This window comes from Blastocystis hominis (genome assembly GCF_000151665.1).
Source record: "Blastocystis hominis, Singapore isolate B (sub-type 7) whole genome shotgun sequence assembly, scaffold_0".
Classification (NCBI taxonomy): Eukaryota; class Bigyra; order Opalinata; family Blastocystidae; genus Blastocystis; species Blastocystis hominis.
In genome coordinates, this window is record NW_013171815.1 from 1,230,615 (window position 1) to 1,254,835 (window position 24,221).

The 24,221-nt window shown below is 44.6% G+C and overlaps 11 protein-coding genes; 8 read left to right on the forward strand and 3 right to left on the reverse strand.

The window, feature by feature from the left end:
• Nucleotides 1–3,552: 3,552 nt before the first annotated feature.
• On the forward strand, nt 3,553–6,273 carry GSBLH_T00000400001 (uncharacterized protein; the record flags this gene model as incomplete). XM_013038602.1 has 5 exons in its annotated part: nt 3,553–3,694; nt 5,206–5,346; nt 5,378–5,511; nt 5,541–6,024; nt 6,057–6,273. 5 exons carry the CDS (start codon nt 3,553–3,555, stop codon nt 6,062–6,064), a joined length of 909 nt encoding a protein of 302 aa, XP_012894056.1. The 3' UTR covers nt 6,065–6,273.
• Nucleotides 6,274–6,618: 345 nt separating this feature from the next.
• On the forward strand, nt 6,619–7,641 carry GSBLH_T00000401001 (uncharacterized protein; the record flags this gene model as incomplete). The annotated part of the gene is made up of 5 exons (XM_013038603.1): nt 6,619–6,674; nt 6,705–6,845; nt 6,876–6,999; nt 7,029–7,505; nt 7,534–7,641. The coding sequence occupies 5 exons, from the start codon at nt 6,619–6,621 to the stop codon at nt 7,639–7,641; spliced, it is 906 nt and encodes a 301-aa protein (XP_012894057.1).
• Nucleotides 7,642–7,673: 32 nt separating this feature from the next.
• GSBLH_T00000402001 (uncharacterized protein) lies at nt 7,674–8,155 on the reverse strand (the record flags this gene model as incomplete). XM_013038604.1 has 1 exon in its annotated part: nt 7,674–8,155. One exon carries the CDS (start codon nt 8,153–8,155, stop codon nt 7,703–7,705), a length of 453 nt encoding a protein of 150 aa, XP_012894058.1. The 3' UTR covers nt 7,674–7,702.
• A 2,073-nt stretch (nt 8,156–10,228) lies between these two features.
• On the forward strand, nt 10,229–11,097 carry GSBLH_T00000403001 (uncharacterized protein; the record flags this gene model as incomplete). The annotated part of the gene is made up of 3 exons (XM_013038605.1): nt 10,229–10,399; nt 10,428–10,712; nt 10,747–11,097. 3 exons carry the CDS (start codon nt 10,229–10,231, stop codon nt 11,095–11,097), a joined length of 807 nt encoding a protein of 268 aa, XP_012894059.1.
• A 2,559-nt stretch (nt 11,098–13,656) lies between these two features.
• Nucleotides 13,657–15,038, forward strand: GSBLH_T00000404001 (uncharacterized protein; the record flags this gene model as incomplete). XM_013038606.1 has 6 exons in its annotated part: nt 13,657–13,755; nt 13,788–13,910; nt 13,940–14,107; nt 14,139–14,455; nt 14,488–14,806; nt 14,841–15,038. The coding sequence occupies 6 exons, from the start codon at nt 13,657–13,659 to the stop codon at nt 14,946–14,948; spliced, it is 1,134 nt and encodes a 377-aa protein (XP_012894060.1). The 3' UTR covers nt 14,949–15,038.
• Nucleotides 15,039–15,371: 333 nt separating this feature from the next.
• Nucleotides 15,372–15,965, reverse strand: GSBLH_T00000405001 (uncharacterized protein; the record flags this gene model as incomplete). Its single annotated transcript, XM_013038607.1, has 2 exons — nt 15,372–15,605; nt 15,639–15,965. 2 exons carry the CDS (start codon nt 15,963–15,965, stop codon nt 15,372–15,374), a joined length of 561 nt encoding a protein of 186 aa, XP_012894061.1.
• A 1,247-nt stretch (nt 15,966–17,212) lies between these two features.
• On the forward strand, nt 17,213–19,193 carry GSBLH_T00000406001 (uncharacterized protein). XM_013038608.1 has 12 exons: nt 17,213–17,431; nt 17,467–17,686; nt 17,720–17,788; nt 17,821–17,931; nt 17,962–18,015; nt 18,046–18,111; nt 18,140–18,253; nt 18,287–18,360; nt 18,392–18,599; nt 18,633–18,854; nt 18,887–18,987; nt 19,019–19,193. The coding sequence occupies exons 2-12, from the start codon at nt 17,606–17,608 to the stop codon at nt 19,170–19,172; spliced, it is 1,254 nt and encodes a 417-aa protein (XP_012894062.1). The 5' UTR covers nt 17,213–17,431; nt 17,467–17,605; the 3' UTR covers nt 19,173–19,193.
• Nucleotides 19,194–19,334: 141 nt separating this feature from the next.
• On the forward strand, nt 19,335–20,384 carry GSBLH_T00000407001 (uncharacterized protein; the record flags this gene model as incomplete). Its single annotated transcript, XM_013038609.1, has 4 exons — nt 19,335–19,418; nt 19,451–19,590; nt 19,623–19,910; nt 19,943–20,384. 4 exons carry the CDS (start codon nt 19,335–19,337, stop codon nt 20,382–20,384), a joined length of 954 nt encoding a protein of 317 aa, XP_012894063.1.
• Nucleotides 20,385–20,431: 47 nt separating this feature from the next.
• GSBLH_T00000408001 (Oxa1) lies at nt 20,432–21,905 on the reverse strand (the record flags this gene model as incomplete). Its single annotated transcript, XM_013038610.1, has 6 exons — nt 20,432–20,797; nt 20,827–21,026; nt 21,056–21,179; nt 21,210–21,460; nt 21,490–21,695; nt 21,727–21,905. 6 exons carry the CDS (start codon nt 21,903–21,905, stop codon nt 20,432–20,434), a joined length of 1,326 nt encoding a protein of 441 aa, XP_012894064.1.
• Nucleotides 21,906–22,066: 161 nt separating this feature from the next.
• GSBLH_T00000409001 (uncharacterized protein) lies at nt 22,067–22,463 on the forward strand (the record flags this gene model as incomplete). XM_013038611.1 has 3 exons in its annotated part: nt 22,067–22,166; nt 22,197–22,263; nt 22,295–22,463. Exons 1-3 carry the CDS (start codon nt 22,097–22,099, stop codon nt 22,461–22,463), a joined length of 306 nt encoding a protein of 101 aa, XP_012894065.1. The 5' UTR covers nt 22,067–22,096.
• A 53-nt stretch (nt 22,464–22,516) lies between these two features.
• GSBLH_T00006065001 (uncharacterized protein) lies at nt 22,517–24,217 on the forward strand (the record flags this gene model as incomplete). Its single annotated transcript, XM_013038612.1, has 7 exons — nt 22,517–22,584; nt 22,625–22,696; nt 22,727–23,294; nt 23,330–23,534; nt 23,570–23,681; nt 23,714–23,759; nt 23,831–24,217. The coding sequence occupies 7 exons, from the start codon at nt 22,517–22,519 to the stop codon at nt 24,215–24,217; spliced, it is 1,458 nt and encodes a 485-aa protein (XP_012894066.1).
• Between the last annotated feature and the right edge of the window lie 4 nt (nt 24,218–24,221).

The following is a 24,221-nucleotide window of genomic DNA, read 5'->3' on the forward strand; positions in this document are numbered from 1 at the left end:
TTGTCATTATATGACGTTCCTAATCCACATCGTTTTCCATTCAGAAATTCACCTTCATAAATCACATTCTGGCCTTCTTCATCATATTCCTTCCCACATATCCGATAAAATCCTTTCTCAATTGAACCACTATAATATCCTTCAAAACACTTTACACCATCTTTGTATTCTATCATTTTATCATTTTCAAATCGATACAAAATCGATATTTCTTCATTGTTTTCCCAAATACTTACTCTTACAAGTAATCCCGATTCATAAAAGTAGCACAATCCTTCATTCATTCCATTTTCATTCTTTTGACATATCGAAATCACTTTTCCATTCCCATCCAATTCTTTCCAATAACCTTTCATTCCATCCATTCTTTCACAATGATTGCCTCTACTTCCTTTTTCATACCTACCTTCAAATATCACATTCCCATTCTTATCATACTCTTTTCCAAATCCTTGACGATATCCATCTTCAAGATTCCCTTCAAAATATAATTCGCCTGAATCATAATACAATTTACCTTGTCCCTTTATCTCATTACTTCGATACTCGAATTCTGCTATTATCGTATTGCTTATTGTTTTGATAATAGCTTTCCCATTTAATTTCCCATTTCTTATCTTCGTTTGAATTGTGTAACCTTGATGTGGAGAACCAATGTTCAGAATCACATTTTCACTATCAATCTTATCTATAGTACTAATAGGGAATTGATTGGTAATGCTCCAACTCCAAATATCTACCTCAAACCCAGATTCCTTTTCCAGGTCATGAGACACGTTCAATGGTTCTATTTCGATAATATAACTTGATTGAATTCCAGAATTCGTAGATGAGTCCATAAATAATGATATTATGGTCAAAACCTCGAAAATGAAACGAATCTCCTCTATTTGATTCCAGTATAATCCTTATTTCATTATCATACTAATATTGTGCATATTTCTACTATTTACTATCATTTTGTGGATTGATATGTAATATATGACTATTTTTGTAAAGATTACACTATTTTTGTGAGTAACGAGAATGACTATTGTTTTCCAACAAATTGAGTATTGAATAGAATGTAGATAATATGTAGATTGATAGAATTCGTTAAGATCGTCAAACTAGAACTGCATTGGCTCGATTTGTATCAAAATGGTTTTGTAAGTGTGTAATACTATTTTAAATATGGAAATAGACTTGTTAACAGTTATTCTAATAATATCTACTCTCAATGTTGTGTTTTAGATGTAAGAATGATGAGAGTGACAATTTCGTCATTCTAATATACAATCCATATTCGAATTGTCATCCATGAATCTATGCGATGTTGGAGATGTGTAAATAGTTTGTAATTCAATGATATTTGAATCAAAGAATAGGATACATGTTATTTCCAATTTTGATGTTGGATAATAGTCGAATCGATTCAAACTATCCAATATACATTATTGATAAGCTGTTGTTACTGTTGTTGTGAATATAATCATGAGTATCATACATTATACATTATGGTTTGAATGATTCAACATAGCTCAAATCCTAAGGGTGATGAAATGACATGTGATATTGACTATTCTTGAAATTTGATTGTATTGATGTCTATTTCGTTTCATGACTTGCTATACTTAGCATTCTTCTGTCATAACTCATTTGAAAATTATAAAAATGATTTCGAACTTATTAATCGATTGTGCACTTCATTTGATTGAACCAAACTAAGAATTCTAATTCAAAATGTATTGAAATCACACTTGATAGATATTCATTATGAATAATGACTTGATATCTCGAATATGAGTGATTGATTGTATGAATTGTGATGATGTTAATAATAATAGATGGATCGATTCAAATCAAAATGAAGGATACATGGCTATAAGTAGATTGATCTTCATTTCGACTAATAAGAACGAAATATTCTTATATTCGTATTGAACGGAATGGTTTGGAATAGGATGAATCCAAGAGACAATTGTAAATGATCAATGTTCAAAGAATGCCAAATGCTGATCATAATAACATTGAATTGATATAATAATTGTATTGGACTGTGATAATACTAAAGAATGAAGTATCATCTATTTCATGTAGTGAATTATAGGAATCAACAAACCAAGCAACCCATAATCAAATGTATGAATGTCACAAAATAGATATTTGCTAATATCATTGCAATTGAAATAATATATATATTATTTCTTTACATATTGGAACTTATATCCAACCAAATTATGAGAATCCATAATCACAATCGATTGAAATACATTGAAATATGATTCTTCCAGTTTTGAAATCATCTCAACAGATGGTTTAACAGGGTAACTCTTTTTTTTACTAAAAGCTTTTCAACGTCACTCATTTTGTGTATATATAGTATACTCTTATCTTGTTTATTCCAATATTTCCATATGCTCTTTTACTCGAAATATGATCCTATGTTACAATATGTTTCGTTGCAGTTACAAGAATCGAACATTTTTGAAAAACGACAGCTATTATTATCAGCATGATGTGCAATGGAATAATATCCATTCACTCTTTTTCTATATATTTTGATTCCACATCCGGCGTATATCTTGAGAATAAGTATATCGATTTATAAACGTAAGTTATCTACCTAATTCCGATCGAAACTCATTACTCTATCGGTTCAGTAGGATTTGCATTATTTTCGAAAAAATAGCTTATTAATCTTATCCCACACTCTGGGTTCTTTTATGAGCAATGTAAAAGCCCCTATTGTGATTATTGACAGTTTTTATTTTTAAAAATATCGTAGCGATATATATTTCAGTTGAATTGATTTATACAACGTATGGTTTCAGGCCACTCTATCTCTTTTACACTAATCTTTTGAATATAAAAGCAGATACTCTATAATCTTCTTATGTTAGACTTCCAAATACATTTTTCACTCCACATTGTTTGTAGTATTTTCATTACAGATTTCTTTTCAATAGTATTGATGTATTTTCCTTTTGTGTATGTATGAGGTAATGTTGGAAATTGTGAATTCTGGGATTCTTTATGACCATATCTCTAGCACTGAGTAGATTTCATTAATGATTTACTTAACTCTTTATTGGCAACCCTGATTTCCCCACTTTTCAGTTTGGAGCCTTATTCATCCTTATTGTATCCATTAACAATTCATTTTCAATGGGAAAACTTATAAGAAAGTTTCAGAATGCTAGTTATAGTGGTCGTTCTTTTGATGCAAACTAATTCATTGCCAACATCTATATGTTCCTATTGATATATGTCGGTTTTATGCATGCCTGTAGTACGAGATATGTCCCTTAGATGGTATGTAGATAATGATATAACTGTTTCTTCTATTCGACATAATATCAACTCTATTCCGATAAGTAGTATTTGCTTATGTGAGATACCGTTTACACATATGTGTAAATTAATACTTGTTTTGATTATAGAATCGATAATTATGTTGATAAAAGAAACAGTTCACTGTATTGTGTGCATGTATTGTCACATGGATATCACCCATATGCAATTCTTCAAATGTCTGTTGTTGTTCATATTCCTGACTCCTTTTGATTATCTATGTATACATTACATCTCAACACATTAGGTACATCAGACTTATTTTCGAGCAGTATTCTCTGTATCTCCCGTTACTATTTCTGCCTTGTCGATTATGGACAATACAGTTGGATAAACGGAATATATACGCAATTGTTACACCGTCATTTGATTCTTTAAGAAAACTAGAGTTAGCCTCTTTTATAGTTTGGTGATCTATAGAAATGTCTGCGACCATTATTCAGAAAGCAATGAAGCTGAGAGTGGGTCTTTGCCAAATGTTGGTATCTGGTGTATGAATTTGTTGTGTGTGGAGTAACATTTATAGAATAAGATGGAAAATCTGGAAAAGGCTAGAAAGATGATTACTCAAGCTGTATCGAAAGGAGCCGAGTTGGTCGTACTCCCCGAGTGCTTTAACAGGTATCCCGCTCATTAATTGCGCTAAATATGTAGTACCTATGACACGAAGCTTTTCCGGCAAAATTCTGAGGAAATACCTTCAGTTCTTTAATTGTCTGCTATTTACTTATAGAAAATATCAATGATAGACAAGAGTGTTCATCCCACTCTCGCCATGCTTGCGGAAGAGGTAAAACGTCACCGGATTACGCTTATCGGTGGTAGTATTCCAGAGATTAGCGACAATAAAGTGTTCAACACTTCTCCTATTTTGTCGTGGAAAAGTGACACGATTATAAAGCACCGCAAACTGCACCTCTTCGACGTAAATGTCCCCGGAGGGATCTGCTTCCAAGAAAGCGAAACGTTAACAGCAGGTGATCATTTCACCGTGTATCCCTATTCCTCTTCTTCGGCCGACTTTTTGATCGGTGTTGGGATCTGCTACGACGTTCGCTTTCCAGAATTAGCCTTGGTGTATGCGCAGCGAGGCTGCAAATTGCTTGCGTATCCCTCCGCTTTCAATATGACAACGGGACCTCTTCATTGGGATTTACTAGCGCGGGGAAGAGCCGTGGATACGCAGAGCTATGTGATGATGTGCTCACCCGCAAGAGATGAGCATGGATCCTATGTGGCGTATGGACATAGTGTGGTGGTGGATCCGTGGGGTAAAGTAGTCGCACAGTTGGACGAGAAGGAGGGAGTGCTGATGGCGGATATTGATCTGGGGAAGTGTGATCAAGTCAGGGCAGCCATTCCCACGAAGGATCAGAAGCGATTCGATTTGTATGAATTGAATACCATGCAGTAGTGTACTGTCCGTATTGTTATTCTTTTTTATTGCTATTTTCTCACTTGGGACGGGTGTTTGTTTGAATTGTGTGTTTTACCCTTATGAAGTAGCACTTCAGTCGTATCTCCTTATTTCGTATTCGATATTACCACTATCGCCTCCTTCCACGAACTTGATATGGTTTCGTTCCATGATCCAATCCATATGACATTTTTATATAGATAATTTTGATTACCCATACAGGAGTCGGGTTGGTGTAGTGGCTATCACGCTCGCTTCACACGCGAGAGGTCGCGAGTTCGAACCTCGCATCCGATATTTTTCTTTATTCTCAATCTCGCATACTATTATTTCGACTCTTTTATTCTCTTCATTTTTATGACTTCTCTACTTGATTTGGATTACGATGGTCGAAAACAATTCGTTTTTGACCGATTGAGGACTGTTCCCGAGTGGGCAGATGTTTGCACTTTGAGCGACTTTAGTATGGAGCAAAACAAGGGTTTGTACGTTCTTTATAGATTACTGTTTAGACGGACTTACGAATATCATCTATCGGGTGTACAAGAACAAATGTCCTGATGATTATCCAATTTTATTTCGTATTTATGGTGCTGGTATTCCTATCATGGAACTCATAACATGCAGAAAGTAACAAGTATCTTAATCGTGCTAAGGAACTCGAGTTCCTTTCAATCCTCTCTAAGCACAATTTCGGGGTTAAGCTAATTCAGCATTTCCCCGAAGGACGATTGGAGGTGTGGAGAGTTGGTTTTAAAGTCGTTTTTTTCTATTCTTGGCTTACGTCTAGTCACTAAATGATTGTGGATGTAGAGACCCATTGCTCTCTCGCCAAATCGCAGAGAAATTGGCCGATCTTCACAACATCCCAATTGAAGGCTCCATGTTCTGTTCTTTTACGGATATGTTGCGTTCATGGACTTCACTGTGTGAAAAGTGCCTATCTGCAGACGCATTTGAGGGTTTTTCTCTCAATAACCTTTCTCAAGAGATTTCGTTGAATGAAGAATTGATTCGCAACGAATGCCATGATTTTGTGTATGGACATCAGGATTTGCTTCGTGGCAACGTGTTACGAAATTCGAATGGTGATGTGTTACTTGTGGATTTCGAGTATTGCTGCATTCTCCCTGCGCCTCTCGATATTTGTCACCACTACTGCGAGTGGATGACGCGATACGATTCGGACTCCTACTGGATCGATTGGAGACTTCATCCAAATGAGGATGAAGAACGAAACTTCATCGCTGCATATCTTCATCGCAGACGTTTCGGTTCGCTGAGGAAGTGATGAATAGATGGAAAGGAACCTGAGGAGAAGGACATCTGCGACATGATTACCTCGGTTCATCGTTTGCAGTGTTTTTCGTTCTTTCTCTGGTTTGTTTGGGCTGTGATGCAGACGTTGATCGGTGTTGACTGGAATAGCCACGACTACGCAGTGAATCGATGGCATCTCTATAAGGAACTCAAGCAAAAGTATTACGGAATAGAAGCCCTACCCGTTATTTGCGAATAGTGGAACGGCTCCGATTTTCGGGGGCGGGCACACTAGATGGAGTTCGGTTTGTTTGTTTGTTGAAAAATGGGTAATGATTGGACTTTGCTTGCGATGGCAGTTGGAGGTTTTTTTATATCAACTCTGGACTGGAGATCGTTGTTGCAGTGATTGAACTATCTCTGGCAGTGTCATACGAAACTCTCCCTACACTTGACAATCTGTTTCCTTTTCTTTGTCGATTCGACTCGTTTCTCTTTCTCCTAGCAAAACGTTTATTTGATTGGTCCAGTCCAACGAGGATGGTCATATGAGAATAGAGGGAAAATACACATTGTTTGCCACTTTAAATGTTATTTCTCGGATTTCAATGCTAAATCGTTATCGGAGAATTGACACCATTGGAGAAGGCGCTTACGGAGTTGTGTAATCGTTTTCTTCGAGGATGAATTCTAGGTTTAAAGCGATGGATTGTTTGACTGGAGAAGTCGTTGCAATGAAGAAGGTGAAGGTGGAAGATAATAACGATGGCATTCCGAGCACCTCTCTGCGCGAAATCTCTGTGCTTCGGTCTTTAGACCACCCAAATATTGTCAAGTGGATCTTTTAAATCTGTTTCGAAGATAGATTAACCGACGTTGAGAACTGCGATGGTCGTATCCATCTCGTGTTCGAATGCATCGACATGTCCCTTGTAAAATATATTCAAGACAGCCAGAGTCGCGGCGGAATGACAATGGACGAAATCAAGGTAGTTGTGCATCTTGACTTCCATTCAAGTCCTTCTCCTACCAGCTCCTCCTGGCTCTCGACTACATCCACGGCGTTGGCATAATGCACCGTGATTTAAAGCCGGAGAACATTCTAATTCACAAAACCAAGGTATTAAAGTTGTGTGATTTTGGATTGGCTCGTACCTTCTCTCTCCCGATTAGCACGCTCACGCACGAAGTGATGACGCTGTGGTACCGCGCTCCGGAAATCCTTCTCAACCAGGAGAAATACTCCCCTGTGGTCGATATCTGGTCGGCGGGACACGTCATCGCGACCATGATTCAGGGCGATGCGATTTGGAGAGGAGAGAACGAGATCGATATGATTTTCAGGATTTTCAGCACCTTGGGAACACCGACGGAGGAGATGTGGCCGGGTGTCACAAAGCTTCCGTTTTACAACAAGGAATTCCCGAAATGGCCCAAGCGAAGCATTGGGAAGACGATTCCGAACCTAGATCCCCTGGCGGAGGACTTGCTGAATGTAGGGAAGATGGGCGTATGTGATGTAGAAAATGTTCTGCTATGACCCTTCGAAGAGAATCACCGCCTATGAGGCGCTTCACCATCCTTGGTTTGACTCTCTGGACAAATCACAGTTTCAAAATCCGGATGAGTAGTTTCGTTGCTTGTTTGTTTCAAAAAACAAATATGAATGTTACGAGTTTTAGATGATCTAGCTTATTCATAGACCCACTTCTCGTCATCCTTGGTCCACTCGACCAGACCCTCAGGGAACCAGAGGCTGATCTCACGCTGAGCAGACTCGACAGAGTCAGATCCGTGAATGACGTTGTGTCCCATATCGCAACCCAGATCACCACGGATGGTACCGGGGGCAGCGTCCAGAGGCTTGGTGGCACCCATCATCTTGCGGGCAATGGAGACCACGTTGTTTCCTTCCCAAACCATGGCAACAACGGCAGAAGAGCTCATGAAACCAGTGAGGCTGGGGTAGAAAGGCTTTCCCTTGTGCTCAGCGTAGTGCTGCTCCAGAAGCTCCATGGGAGGCACCATCATCTTCATTCCAACGAGCTTGAAGCCCTTTCTCTCAAAGCGGGAGATGATCTCACCGACGTGTCCACGCTGAACTCCGTCAGGCTTAATGGCAAGGAAAGTACGTTCACGAGGCATTGCAAAGGGTTTTATGGAGTTACAGCATGATAGACGCTTCCGCGGTTATTTGCCGATTCTCTCAACTGGGGGAGGAATGACCTGTAGCGGAATGAATCCAGACAGATACTGTGATTCGCGAGCTCACCTCCACCAAAGAAGAAAGTGCTGATATCGTCAAAAAAGCTTCCTCCATTGGAACGAATTTGGAAATTTTAGCAGTTTTACACTATGTCAAATCCGATTTCATTTTTCAAGTCTGTATATGATCGAGTGAATGTGAATTCGGTGGGAATCGGCATGGAGGATATAACTCTGTAGTCCGCATTGAGTGGAGCCTCTGATGTCATTATTGTGCGACACGAAGACGATACGCTACTCTGCTCTCTTTTTCGTGTGCGCTTTGGGAAAATGAGTGTATTAGTTGATGTATCTTGTGGTGACGTAACAGGTTTGGTCAAGAGCAAAAGGAAATCGGATGGTTAGCATTAAGGTGAACGGGACGCTCATTGAACAGAAGATGCGCGTTGGGAGTGATGGAGAAGCCTATTTCCTGAGCGAAATCCGCATGGATGAGAATGACGAAGTCATGTCTCCCATGGCCGGGTTATCCCCCGTTTCTAGCATGAGTGTATGATGTTGTGCGTGTATCCCATATAGAATTTCAATGATGCGATCGCCGAAGAGAAGGCAGCTTCTCCCAAAAAGCCCGAATCATCTTCTGATTCCTCTAAGAAGTATATTTTGTGGAATCCCATCCCTTCCATCATCAACAAGCAGCTCCGCGATGATATGATGAGTCGGCAACGTCTCATCCGCAACATGATCCTCACTCCGGAATGTACCTCTCTATTCGACTCTTCATCGCAGATGCGGACCATCCCGACGCCTCTCCTTTATCCCCCCGCTCCCTCGACGACTCCTCCGTGCTTTGGTACAAGAAACTGACCAAGTCAATTCTCCGCCAGACAAACTTCGAGTATTCCATCGCTCTCCAGCGCGGCCATTCCCTCGTTCTCCAGTTCTCCGTCTATCAGCACGATGTCGGATTCAGCGCCTATTTCAGCTCCCAAAGCGAAGGAGTCGCGATGTTTCCCCTCCTTGACTCCGCAGAACCAACCCAAAGTGGAAATGATCGAGCTCCAGCCCTACAAATACGTTCTCTCTTCCGCGGGGCACTGCAACTACGTCTTCACCGCGCCCTCCAACGGCTCCATCTCGCTCTGCTGGGACAATTCCTACAGCTACTTCACCAAGCAGCGCTTTCCTCGCTCTCTCATCTAGAAAAACCGTTGACATCTCCATGTTCGTCATCGCCAGCGACGTCCCCGCGGAAATCCAGATCCTCTACCCCACACGCTACGGCGATCTCCAACTCGAAGTCGAAATCGGGGCCTTTTCTGACATAGAACATTCGGGAAGACGGTATGGCGCGCCTGCAGTCGCACGGTGCTTCGCGTCTGACGCTCTACACGCCGATCAACACGCTCTCCAACCCCTCCATCAGCATCATTCCCTGTAGTAGTTTCCCGCGGTGAATGCGAGCTAGACTTCTCCCCGTCGGTGCTGTCGGAAGAGGCCGCGGAGGAGGACGAGGAGGTCGCGAGCGTGGGCGTTTGGGGAGCGGGTGAGGCGCAGGGAAGCCAGTCTCCGACCGCGCAGGCGGAAGCGGAGCACATCTCGGTGGTGGTGATTTCGCTGTGTCGCGACCAGTATCACGAGGGCATGAAGGAGAAGGCGCTGGACGAGATCATCCTGAAGAACCGCGTGAGCTTCTCGGACATCGCGGACAATCCGTCGCTGCTGGAGCATCCCAACGTGATGTTCTTCGCGGACCGCAAGCCGATTTCGCTCGAGGAGGCGGTGTCGTTGATCATGGACATGGCGCGCGAAGCGGACAAGCTGAACATGATCAGTTCGACCACGTCGCAGGTAGGGGAGGCAGCGAGGCGTGAGAGGAAGGAGCGGAAGCCGCTGAAAAGCTTCCGCGTTTCGTCGGAAGTGCTGCGGACCTGGCCGTTGAAAGAGGGCGAGAACGAGCTGCAGTTCATTCCGGACGCGGACGAGCGCTGCGCGGTGCAGTGCAAGGCGTAGATGCGGGAGAGAGGAGTAAAGAGCAGGTTCCTCCTGTCGAAGGACACGAAGATCATCATCAGCGACGTGGACGGAACGATCACGCGCGAGGACGTGATGGGGCATGTGATGTACGCGATCCATCAGGACTACACGCAGAGCGGAATCGTCCGCATGTACAACCGACTGAGCGTAGAAGTGGGGGAGAGGTGCGATGCAGGACAACGGATATTTGATTCTGTATCTCACCGCGCGCGCTGTCGGACAGATGAAAGACACGCGGAATTATCTGGAAGGGATCGTGCAGGAGGGAAAGCATATGCCGCGGGGACCGATTATCTGCTCTCCGAATCGCACATTCGCTAGTTTAATTCGCGAGGTGGTGCGGCGAAAGCCGCAGGAGTTCAAAATTCCGGTGCTGTTGTCGATCGCCGATACGTTTGCGCCTGAGAACCCGTTCGTTGGAGGGTTCGGCAATCGACCGACGGATGCACAGAGCTACATTGTGGGAGAGAGGAGAGGGAGTGGATGATTCGTAGAGAGCTGGCGTGGACAAATCGAAGATTTTCATTATCAATACGAAGGGAGAAATTAGGTATGAAGCGAAGGATGGCGAGCATTGCACGGACTTTATTCGTTTGGAAGAGATGTGTGATCAGTTCTTCCCGAATTTGTTTTCTTTGCAGCGACAGGACGCAGTCGAGGACGAGTCGAAAGATGCTATTTCGTGTGTTTGTTACAAACAGGCCATTTCTTTAAACACTGCTCGATCACAGGATTTACATCTACATGTAACGCAAAACAATAGCTTTGGTACTTTCAATGAACAATTGACGACATTTTTTGAACCCTTCCGGGAGATTAAACAGAGTACAATTGGGAATATCTAATGCGAATCGATTGGCTGGTCGTACCTTCGAAACACGCTCTTGAAATCATCGAAAAACTATTCCCGTCTGACTGAACGGAGCGCAATACAGGAAGATCTGTGTGGAATTCGAATCGAAACGCATACTTCGCATCACCAACGAGCTTGATTTCGTTGCGCCTTTCACTGAGGACATGCCCAGCGTAATCGTTTCGAGACAAGGCAAATCTACTCTTATTCATTCCATCCACGAATCTACTAGAAAAGGTAATGCTCGATGCATTTCGGAATGATCTGCGACCCAAAACGACTTCACTCAGAGCCGGAAGATCTACAATGAAAAAAGAAGCTCCATTTCTACCAGATAATTCCAATGAAACGTTCTGGAAACACATCGATTCGTGTGTGAGCTTGCCGATCTTTAGCGATCTGAGTTTATCACAGCGTTCAATCTGGAACTTTTCGTATCGATAGAAGCAGGCGTGGCCAATGTCGATCGATTCAAGGCTCGGGCAGTCGGAAATGCTGAAGTTTCCGCCTTGCTTAGTATTGGAAATGAAACAGTTCTTTTCGATAGTGAGGACTTTGAGGCTGGGGAGCGAGCAGAGCTGGAATTCTGTCACTAAGCTGCAGGCTCGTTCTGCAATGGTGAGCTCCTTCACATGGAATGAAGTCAGATTGAATGTCTCTTCTTGATAGCTGTAAGGTTGAATCTCAATGATCGACGCACTTGTTGCTGCTTTCAATTGTTTCGCGTTGGAAACTTCCACTTTCGTGGGTTGAAAGAGAGAAGAATCTCCAAATAGATCATTGAAGAAAGGATCATCGTCGATCCCTGAAGAGACTTTGGGTTCATTGGAGGAAATTGTAAGATTGTCTGGAGAGGGAACTACGTCAGAAGTGAGTGTGATGAGATTTTCTTGGTTTTCTTCTTGACTCTTTGATTTTTTTGTTCTTCTTCTGTTCTTCTGTGCTGGTTGTTGTTCAGGCTCTTGGATGGATTCGTTTTCTACTAGGATTTGAGACTGAGTGTCTGATTCTTTATTCGAAAATAGATCAAAGAAAATGCCAGACAGCACGTCTGATGCTTTTTCAGTTTCGTCTGGGGCTGGGGATTCTGGTATTGTTGATGGAGATTCAACAGTCGGGAAACACTCTACAAAGGATGTAGTTTCCTCTTCTAAAGCTTTCTTTTTTGCTTGCTCCTTCTTGGCTTGCTCTTTCTTGGCTTGCTCTTGCTTAGCTTGTTCTTGCTTAGCTTGTTCTTGCTTAGCTTGTTCTTGCTTAGCTTGTTCTTGCTTTGCTAGTTTTTTCCTTTGTTTTTTTGATAATGTATTCACTTCTGGTTTAGATTCAGACTCTTTCTTTGCTTCAGCTTGTGGTTGAGGTTCAGACTTTTCCTCCTTCTTCACTTCTGCCTTAGCTTCAAGCCCTTTCTTCTTCACTTCTGTCTTAGCTTCAGATTCTTTCTCCTCCTCCTTCACTTCTGTCTTAGCTTCACGCTCTTTCTCCTCCTCCTTTACTTCTGCCTTAGCTTTAGGCTCTTCCTCCTCTTTCACTTCTGGTTTCGTCTTTGCCACAGGCTCCTTCTTGGTGTTGCTCGTCGCTGATACATCATACCACCCATTATCCAAATCAACAGATGACACCTTCTTACCAAACTCCCAAACGCCTTCCTGAGTAGCATATCCAGTATCACTTGATATCTCATACCCAACACCATGCCTCAAAAATACTCCAGTTGACTCCACAAAAGAATATCCTCCATAGTACATTGTCTTTTTCAAAATAGGAGTTAGATTGCTCGAACTATTCGAATACTCTATCATTTTACCTCCAATAAACTCTTTAAGACATTTCATCTTCTTTCCGTTTTGCCACAGACACTCACCTATCAAATCTCCTGAATCCTTATTATACTCCATTCCCAAACCATGGCGAAGCAAGCTTTTCGTATAACCACCGCGGTAAACAACGATCCCATTTTTCCGATTGATTATCTCAAGGATCTTTCCTTTTTTCAGATTTACAATATGTGGAACTTCTGCAGCATTGTTTAGACTTTCCCATTTTCCCATATACTTCGCATATCCAAACTCAAAAACTGTGTATGTACCCGTCTTTTTGCCTCCCACTTCAGTCCATTCCATTTGGATCATTCCATTATTGAATAGCCTGTGTCTTCCATCATTATACACAATCTCAAATTCAGATTTGTTGCTACCTCCGAAATAATGTATTTCACATAGCACACCATCCACTTTAGTTTTGAATCTTGTTTCAGGTGAATAACTGTCAATGCGAAATTCTAAAAGATCTTCAACTCGTTTCATACCTACGATTCACTCAATATTTCATTTTCTTACAGTTACTAGATTTTTATAAAGTGTCAAAAGAACATGATCAAACATTTCTTAAAGGACATTCCGAATTATGTGGTCCATTTCTTGTTACTTTAGCTCAGTTGGTATTGACTCATCTCATGTTGTGACATGGCCGTAACCTAGCAATTGGTTCGAGTCAGATTTCGATACCCTTTGTTTTTTGTCGTCATTTACTATTTTCTCCTTCACTTTTTGAAATGAAGATCACTGTTCCCGAGGGACCGAAGTCAAACCTTATTCATGCTATTTGCCGTTTCATCAATTTCAATGATGAGGGTGTTATTGAGACTGGAGCTGTATGAACCATTCATCTTGGCTCACCTGAAAGGAGTATTCTTTCGACGACGGAAAGACTACTGTTACGGGGTTAAAGGCTGTGATTGAGGCAATCGTCTCCAAGGATAAGAAGACCGCTGTTCTGCTTGGAGGAGGTGCTGCAGATAAGAAGCTTGTATGTTTTTTGCGCTTCCTGTGACCTAGGTCTCTGACGCTCTTGACATCGTCGAGGAAGTCATGAACGGCACCTTGGCCGACCGTGTCTTCCTGATCCGATTGAGCCACATTCTGCAGAACCAGACGTTTGTCGCTCTCCCCACTGCTTTGTCTGTTGCGGATTATGCCTGCTTCTACCTCGCGTCTCTCACCTTCGTTCGCCTTTTCCGTCTCATTTCATCCCTAGAGTACCTTCAAGGGTTACAACGGATTCGTGAACGTGGTTCGCTGGTATTCGTACATGCAGTTCACCGCGGCTGCTGCCTGCGCCGATCTCTCCGTGCCTCACATCGACTTCGACTACGACGCGATTAACATCCATATGCCCATTCCCCGCCTCGCGGAGGTGAAGAAACCCGCCAAAAAGGCCGCCAAGGAAGAAGCTCCCAAGGAAAAGGCCTCTGCCCCCGCGGCAGCCCCCGAAGGAGATGCGGACGCGATCAGCAAGCTGGACATCCGTGTGGGTCGCATTATCCGTGCGTGGAACCACCCCGAATCCGAGAAGTATCCTTGTTAAACCTTGTTAACATACCCAGGTTGTACTGCGAAGAGGTCGACGTGGGCGAAGCAGAACCCCGCCAAATTGGTTCTGGAATCCGTGCCTTCCACACCTTCGAAGAGATGCAGGGCCACCGCGTGTGCGTTCTGTGCAATCTGAAGCCGCGTAAGCTGGGCGGCTTCCCGTCGAACGGCATGCTGCTGTGCGCTTCGACCGGGGACCACGAGCACGGAGCGCTGATCGACCCTCCGGAAGGAGCGAAGATCGGCGAGCGCGTGACCTTTGCGGGGTTCGAGGGCGAGCCGGCGACGCCTGCGCAGGTGCAGAAGAAGAAGTATTTGGAGGCGGTGCTGCCGGTAGGGGAGAAAGAGAGAGAGAGGTGAGGCGTAGTTCCTGAAGACGAACGCGGAGGGAGTGTGCTGCTTCAAGGACGTGCCGTTCATGACGTCGGCGGGTGTGGTGACGTGCACGAAGTTCCCGAATGAAGGAATCTCATAGAGAGGATTTGTGAATGAATGAGTGAATGAGTGAATGAATGGAAAGGGGATTGATTGATTGATTGATTGAGCAATTGGTGAAACATGGCTAGCTTGTTTGTTAAGAAAAAACAGATCATCGGTGACTAAAGTGAGCGAGGTGGATCTTGTTCATGTTCATGCCCGTTCGCAATCGCTCGTAGATCGCGTATTTATTCAGCCGCTCCGTCTGCTTCTCCTTCACCACGATCTCCTTCGGCTTCTTGTCGGGACGCGCCAGCACCATACTATCGTACTCGGCCTTTCTCTCTTCCAGCATGGGAAGCAAATCTACATCGCACCGTTCCCCCACTTCTACTCATCTTTTCCAGCAGAGCGATCGACTTGTTCTGCTTATAATATCGCCGGAACTCGCGCGATCCCAGAATGGTTCCGTCCTCCAGCATCAACTCGCCCGTGTGCAGCAGCGTGATGTCTGCTGAGGGCTTTTCGTTCTCCTCCGAATAGTCGTAGAACTCTTCAAACTCTTCGTAATCTTCAGTCTAGAAAGCCAATAGAGCGTGGATCGTACGGTGTTGTACGCGATGGAAGTGTGGCCTTTGTCCAACATATGTGCCCGAACCGCGATGGGGCTTTTGAAGCCATGGTTGCAGGTCAGGCAGATGCAACCCACAGAGATCTACGGTTGAGAGAGAGAGAGGGAGAGTGCTACCTTCTGGCCCAAATAGTCTAAGAGACCTTCCAGGTCGATTACACAGTGACGATCGGGAATGATCATGCCATGCTTCTGGAACATGTGGGTGATGTTACTATGGGTCACGGAATGAAAATACAAGTACTCCTCCATCGTGTCGCTGATCTGACGGCAAAACAAACACTTTTCAGGAATGAACTCATACTCTTCTGGAGTAAACTCACCACTTCCCATAGCGTTCTCTTCTTTATCACTGCCATCTTCTTCTCTAAGCTCGGCAGGCTGGCTGGCCTTTTCAAGTTCCTCTTGTTTTGCTTTTTCCTGTTTCTCTTGCGCTTCTGCCATTTTCTTTTCGTGAAGCTTACTTTTTAAATGTTGATCCAAGGTCTTTTGAGACGAGAAAGACTTGCGGCAAACATTGCAGTATAATTTTTCAACAACTTTCTCCTTATTTCGCAGTGAATTCACTAATCGTTAGAAACTACAAAAACAAGTCACGATGCTTCTGTCTTTCTTCAAACAAGGCCAATGAGATAGGCTCCAGTTGAGACACTTTTCGCTTCACATTGTAGCAGTGCCAGTCGGACCTAAAGTGAGTACACGCATGAAGGAACTCAAAACGTGCCCAAAAGGATGAAAGGATATTTCTCTCGCTCTTCGTTATTCTCGAAAGTCGCCTTACAAGTTAAACAATTGTAGGTGGACATCCAGAAAAATAATGGACAAAAAAGTCAAAATTTATGGTAGACGTTTGTAACAAACAAAGTACTCGGTATCATATTCAATGGTTGTGGTATATCTGCGTGTTACCCTGCACTGTAAGCGTACCTTGCTTCTTGACCCTCTATTTCGGACACTCCGATCGTCATTTCAAAAATCCCTCGCTCCTACAATGTCTGCACCATCTACATACATACCTTTAATACTGGTTTGCCAATTTGCTCAATAAGCTGCCCCACCTACTCTTCACACTTCCCAACAGAGACGTACAAGATAGCGCGCTAGCTCTTCAGCAGACGAATGAACGAGAGGTAAGCAGCAGCAGTCCTTCTTGGGAAAACTAAACAATCACAATAGTTTCCGAAACGAACGAGAAAAAGCTTCCATCTTCCGTTGTGAACTCCATATTCGATCCATTTTCCGAAATCTACATTCATCGAGTAGAAACCAATTCTACAGCAAGAACATCACTTAACATGGGAAGCAGGAATTTCTGATTTAACTTCTTGCACTCTACGCGCACGTACTAGGTCACAATATACACACATTGCTACGTTTTTCACATCACCAAAGTCCATAACATATCCATCCGGATTGAGTCTTCCTTTCATCGCAATCTACTCCTCACAGAAAAGCCATGGGCCAACCGTCACATGATAGTTGTGTCCATGCAAAGGCTCTCGAAATCCCTTTCCTTGCAAATATTCTCAATATCTACCTTATACGCAATGAAATGCCCTGAGCTGAATTTAAAGTCCTGTTTATTCAGAAAGAGGTGAAACAGCTTTCTAGGTCATATCAACCACTGAAATTCGCAAATACATCTTCCCCTTATCTTCAATCGTCGTCTCCATGAAATTGAAAGAAATAACTACAGATCTTCTTCTTTAGTATATTTTTGTTTCGACGATGGCTAATTTTGCGGAGTGGCTGAGTACACTAAGTCCTATCAGCATTGTTCTTCTTGGTGCCCTTGTTGGCTTCATTATGTTTGCCGCTGAATACGGAGTGGGCCTGCTCGTGAAGAAGTACTTCCCCGAAGAAGAAGAGAATCCCGCTCTCGGTGCCCCGAAACCTGCCGATATTCCCTCGTACCTTGCTTCTTGTTGAAAACGCTTATTTGTAGCAGCAGCGATAAACCTAAAGCGGAGTAACACCATAATATGAAGGATTGTAGTTCGGTATTTGAATGATAATGATTTGTTTGTTTTAAGAGCCTTGAACAGAAGCAGATTGAATACCCCAAATCATACAGTAAATTAGTGATGAACACATCGAACTACGATATTAGACAGGGAAACGAGCTTCGAATTCAATGCGACAAAGGAGAACCTGTCACAATTGAGGTATTCGCCGTTTTCGTCGATTTAACTCTCTAGGCGATCCAAGGGTCTGTGGAAGTAAATGGATGTAAATTGCTACATAAACAAGTGTTCGCTAATCTCTCTGTAGGGAATTGGTTGCTTTTCGTAATTCTTAGTTTGGTATATATGCTTGGGACGATTCGAAGGTTTCAATTCAAGGGTCAATCAAAAAGTCCTATTTAGCAACTTCAAGCCTTGTTCCTTACTGCGTAGATGTTCACCAAAAGGTAAAGGCGCTTTTCCTGTATTCATTCTAGTTACAAGCCGAACGAGAAAAGGTTTCTCCCTATACTGCGCGCAAAGCTCCTCGCGTCCGAATGTTCACTCTCTTTCATCGCTAGGTGCTTATTTTAGGCCCCCAATTAGTTGACATTTTCTCGATTGCGCGCACGCTTGTGGAATACGCTGTACTCCTCCTACGTTCCCCACATGTAGGTTCGATGCGGCGAATCGCTGCTCTACCTGGATTTCGATGTCCGCAAAGGCAACATCACCGTTCCGGGCTGCATGTCCGCCACGGTATGCACGCGCGAAGCGCACTTGGCGACCGTACCTAATCATCATGTCTCTCCTAACCTCCAGAACGCGCAGAACTACGTTCTGTCCCCAACCGTGGAGTTCTTCGGATTCCAGAAGTGCATGGACAACTACCAGCTGTAGGGCAGGGCAGGGAGGCGTGAGGCCAAGGTTCCGGAGCTGCATGAACGCGCTGCTGGATCGCGTGGAGGAGCGAATGCGCGTCGACGAAGCGGTCCAACACGGCGGAATCATCGTGAACGGAGGGTCCTGGTACTCGGAGGACGGCTCTCTCCCGCTTCTCAAAGAGCTGATGGATCGACTGCAGTTCGATCTGGTGTTGATTCTGCAGGACTCGCCGATCAAAGTGGGGTCGGGCGTGTCCGATCACGTGTAGGCGGAGATCGAAGAGCGATTCCCGTCGCTGAGCGTGAAGATGTTCCCTCCGGTGGACCATCTGTGGAGCAAGCCGGAGCAGGACATGCTGGAGTGCAACATGGCGATCGATTGGTACTTCTACGGCGTCGCGGAGGAGAACTTCTATCTGGCCAATCCCAACCAGTTAACGCGGCCCATGGACGAGCTGACCATCGTGTCCTTCGCGGACCAGCGCGAGATGGAGGAGACCAATAAAGTGGGGTCGTGGATGGACGCTTGATCGCGTAGATCGCTCCGGAGGCGCGAAGCACGGAGGCCTGGCTGAAGCCGATGCCAGTGCCCATTGAGAAGCTGCCCAATCAGATTTTGGCGGTAACGGATGCGAAGAGGTAGGGAGAAAGGGAGGGGAGTGATGGAAAGTGTGGATGAAGTGCGGAAGGCGTCCGTTCTGGGATTCGTGTTTGTGGCCGGAGTGGATTTGTCTAGAAAGATGCTGAAGTTGGTTACACCGGCGGGAGGAGACTTGCCGGGAACGATTTTGGTGAAAGGAAGGATTGAGTGGTCGAATTCTTAACTTGTATTCTGTTGTTGATTCTTGCTGTTTGTTTTCAAAAGGGATGCCTTGCGTGGGTGTGAGAGGCAGACACGTACAAAATTGAAAATGATAAGTTAACATAATGTGGATTCTTCAAATTCGATCATGATCATTTTCCTATTTTTTCCTTCAACCTTGCCAATGAACGCTGTTTTTGGAAAGCTGGTTCTTGATCGCATCATTGCAAAGCTTGTGGAGGGGAGGGCGCGAGATAAACAGTGGAGAGTACGATTTGGCTTGTTCGCCTTACAATATAGCCCCACATTAAAGAAGAAACTATTCGCTTGCTGATTATTAAAACGAAAGAAATTTTACTGTCGGAACCTTCATTATTACGAATTGAAGCTCCCGTTGTAATTGTTGGCGACGTGCATGGCCAATTCCTTGATTTGCTAGAGTACAAATCTGCTTTCTCGCATTTACCCCTAGAATTCTCCATGTTGGTGGCGACCCATCCAAAAGTCGCTATCTCTTCTTAGGAGATTATGTAGATAGATCCGATCGCGGAATTCAAATTTTGTGCTTGCTTATGGCTTACAAATTAAAATATCCTCGTAATGTGTATCTATTGCGTGGAAATCACGAGTCATCGGAGATGAACGAGGATGGAGGCTTTAAAGACGAGTGTATTAAGTTCTACTCGGAGAGTCTCTACCGTGATTTCCAAATGCTGTTTAACTGTCTCCCTCCTGCCGCCATTGTATCAAATAAAATATTGTACGATCCTTTCTCTTCCTTCTCACGCCCAGTTGCGTCCACGGCGGCCTCTCTCCGGACATGACCTCGATGCAGGCCATTCGCGACATTAAACGTCCCTGTACGATCCCAGCAGATGGCCTGCTCTGTGATATGCTCTGGTCGGACCCCTGCGCGGACATCCAAGGCTACGTTCCATCCCCGCGGGACTGCTCGTATCTATTCGGCGCGGACATCGTGGAGGAGTTCATGAAGCGATTCGACTTCGATCTGATCGTTCGAGGCCACGAGTGTTGCGATGGGTACTGCTTCGCGTTCAATCGAAGACTGGTGACGGTATTCTCCGCTCCGAATTATTGCGGGTGTGAGAAGAACGCTGCGGGCGTGATGTTCGTGGACGAGAAATTGTCGGTGCGGTTTGTGTTGATTCGCGAGACGAAGCCGCTGCGACGCGGATCCATCGTGAATCCGGATACATTAGCCATTATCAATTGATTTAGCGTTTTTCCTTGCGTTCTGTTTTGTTTTCTGCAACAAACACGCTACTGCTTCTCCTCCTCCTGCAGCACGCTCGCGCGCACCGCGCTCACCACTTCCTCCACCTTCTCTCCGTTCTTCTCTTCCTTCACTCCCTTCATTCCGGTGGTTCCATTCATTCCGGTGGTTCCATTCACTGCATTCATAGCATTCATAGCATTCATAGCATTCATTCCGGTGGGTCCATTCACTGCATTCACTGCATTCACTCCCTTCGCCTTCTTGCCCGTGGAGGGAGGCGGGGGCACCGTGCCCTTGTCGCCTCTCCCCGAGGGCAGCCAGCTTCGCAGCTGCTTGCGCGCCGCGGGGTCGATCGCCAGGGTCTGGCAGCACGCGAGGATCGAGTTCACCGTCCAGTAGAAGCACAGCCCCTACCTTACACACACCACCCAATCCCTACCGCGGGGAGCTTCGCGGCGATGAACACCATGAAGAGCGACATGCCGCGCATCATGTATTTCATCCCCACTTGCCCGTTCCCGTTCATTCCGTCCGCGCCCAGCTCCGTCATAAACAGCGTCGACAGGCCCGTGACCACGGGCAGCACGAAGTACGGGTCCGCGGCGGCGAGGTTCGTGAACCAGCTGAGGCCTCCCGTCGCTGAATTGAAGGCAAACCGAAGCGCCTACTCACTGCGGGGACCGTTTCGCAGAGCTTGCGAACCCCCATGAAACACGAGATTACCACCGGAATTTGAATAAAGGCTCCGAAAAGAGGAGAGAAGGGAGAGACGCCGGCGTTCTTGTACAAGGACTGGACATGAGCGATTCACAACACGAAGACAAGCATTTCGTCGCGCATTCCCTGAGCGTCCGCGGCCATTCCCATCGATTGCGATAAACGCGCGCGCTCGAGCAGCTTGTTCAGCTCGGGTTGGATTTCCGCGAGTTTTGCACGCTGGCGCGTCGATTTGATGGTGAGAGGGAGGAGAACCAGACGCAGCCCCAGAGTAACGCCGGCGATGGCTCCCCACCACGGAATACCCATCGAATTTACCCACGTGAGCAGCGACACAACCCAGGTCGTAGGAGTTCCTTAGATGACAGAAATACAATACTCATACCAATCGTCACTCCAAACAATCCATACTTCAGTGCCGCATCATTTAAACCAGTCATATACAACGCACGGTTATCCCAAAATTCTTTAATACGCTCCCGAATAGGAGAAGTGTGGAACTCTCTCATCTGACAAAAAGTACTACTCTGATTTGTCAGCACCGAGCCATAGCTTGCTGACGAAGCTCTTACCAAAAGTCTAGGAGCTGATCTACCAACTCATTTCGCAAGACAAACAATACCTAATAAACACTGATTGACGTCCGATCAGATGTCTCGAAAACTGGAGAGCCATATTGAGAGTAGTAGAGAATAGTGAGTTCCTTAAATCGGTACTATTTTTGCATGAAACTCCCTTCAAGCGAACATCAAATATCGCAATGTTTACAGTTAGAAATGCAATGGTTATGGCGAGGAGCATCTGCTGCTCACGACCAGTCTTTGCAGTTGGTTCTAGACTGTTTTCTGAAACCTCTTCATCGCCAGATCCTTCTACGCAGCAACCTCAGGAGCAAGGAGATCCAGAAGTAATCGATTTTATCAAGAAGGTGTGATTTGGAAGAGAAACTTGTAATGTTCTAGATCGTGAAAGAAAACAAGGTAATGCTATTCATGAAGGGAACTCCGTCCAATCCAGTGTGCGGATTCAGTTTACGTGTTGTACAAATTCTAAAACACTTGGGTAGCGGCTTGAATTGAAACTTATATGCAGGTTGCGACTTTGCTAGTGCTAACATTCTTACCAGCAAATCCGTAGTCAAAAACCTGAAGTATGTGAGGTAATGCTTTTGGAATTTTCCTTTATTGTAGTGACTGGAAAACCTACCCGCAGCTATTCATTAACGGAGAGTTTGTTGGTGGCTGCGATGTAGTGACGGAGCTTTTTGAGTCTGGAGAGTTGAAGAAAATGCTGGAAAAGGCGGGCGCTTTCTCGGAGCCTGAAGAGGCAGAAAAGCCTGCTTCGACTGTTTCAAAGTGATGTTTCTTTAGAGTTTTGTTTGTTGAGATAGAGTGTTAGAGAATTACCACCTTATGCAATGTTCACAGCAATTACACCAAAACCTTCAGAAAGATGTAATGTCTGTGAGACATGGCGAGCAGTATTTGGAGTAATGCTTCTCGTGAGCTGTTGAACATTAGAAGAATATTTAAATATGAAAAGGAGCTGGGGAAAACAGATGATCGAGAACTTTTGAAAACGATTCGTCGAAGGTAACACACAGAGTTTCTTATCAAATGTAGACTGGTAGCACTTGGGTTTGCGCTTGTTCAGTGTGATCCCTTGGTTTACAGGGAAAAAGACATCGATACCCTCATTTGGAATCAATGCTATTATAAAGAAATATCAAAACAAAGGAAAATGAGACACATGAATACTGAGGAGTATTTAAGTTTTCTGAAGGAGGGAATAAACAACTATGAATACATGGTGATGAAATTAAAGAAATCCGTCTCATCGGAGCATGTTCTGTGTTCCTATTCGTTTCTTATTCACATGGGAGATCTGTTTCGGTATATTTACTTGGAGGAGCCAAAAAACAGCGAGTCCTTTGCTTCTTCCCAGGAGTGTTATTTGAAGGCCATTCGGTGTGATCCAACCCAAGGAAATGCGTATCACCAACTGGCCGTTTTGGCCTCCTATAAGAGATCCTATTGTCAAGCACTCTACTACTGCATTCGTGCGATTACCTGTCCTTCTCCGTTCTCCACGGCATTCAGCAACATTCCATACCATTTTGCCGAAAATGAGAAAAATCTAGCAAAAGCACAATCCATGTATCCAGTTTTGAATAAACATCATTGTAACGAAGTATTATTTTCCCGCCATTTTTACCAACGTTTTAGAAATTGCTTCTCCAGTTCGTCGATTGTTGTAGCCACCTCTACCACTCTTCTCCACACCCATCCTTTGCTGCTTCGCTCAGCCAGTTCGCCTCCACCCTGAATTGGTGTTTGGAGCAGGACAAGCCTTCTTCCACAGTGATGATCCGCATGCTGGCCATTGCTATCTTCAGTGCGGAGGATCTTTGGAGTTGCTTCCACCAAGAAGGTATTTTTGATGAGGATGAGCGGTCTACCCTGAAGAAGCGAATTGCTATTTCCTCACATTGCCGATTCTGGACGGATGGTCACTGCTTCTCACTCTCATGACGAATGTGATTCGCTATACAGCCATTCCTGCGCGACCCTCGAAGCAGTGTTGTTCTTCTGTGGATGGCTGAAGACTAGGCAAACTGGTATTGACCCACATTGCCTCGGTTTCTCTCTTCCTGCAGTGGCTCTCTTTGAAAAAAGAGCAGCATTACCGACCTCCTGTATTCCACGCGATTTGTCTTTTCAAAATAGTTCTTTGAGTCATCGAACAATCCTGTGATGGCCTTCTTGCCCATCGCTGAGTTCTTGGAGCTGGAAGCTGCGTTCTGGAAGCAGCTCGGCTTGCTGCGAAGTCGTCTTCCGCCTGTCAACGTGGAGGATCCGTCGAGCCAGCCTCTTCTCGAGTATGAAGCGGATTTCGTTACATTTTCGCCACTCTCAGATTGCTTTCGGAACGCACACACAAACCCCGATCTTCCAAACTCGCACGATGCGTCCCATGTGTCCATCCAACCCCACGATCAAACGCTGATTCTCTACAAAATCCATCGATGCATCCAAGACCTGAAATCTCATCTGCAGTCTTCCAAGCGCGACGTTTCGTCCACTCCTCTCTCCCCCAAGCGCATTCACTTCTAATCTG

Excerpts from the sequence above, each read along its gene's own strand:
- GSBLH_T00000406001 (XM_013038608.1), top strand. The coding sequence starts at position 17,606 with ATGAACACATCGAACTACGATATTAGACAGGGAAACGAGCTTCGAATT. Across the intron at positions 17,789-17,820 it reads AAGTGTTCGCTAATCTCTCT|TTTGGTATATATGCTTGGGA; the intron begins GTAGGGAATTGG and ends CGTAATTCTTAG. Across the intron at positions 18,361-18,391 it reads TGCATGGACAACTACCAGCT|GTTCCGGAGCTGCATGAACG; the intron begins GTAGGGCAGGGC and ends CGTGAGGCCAAG.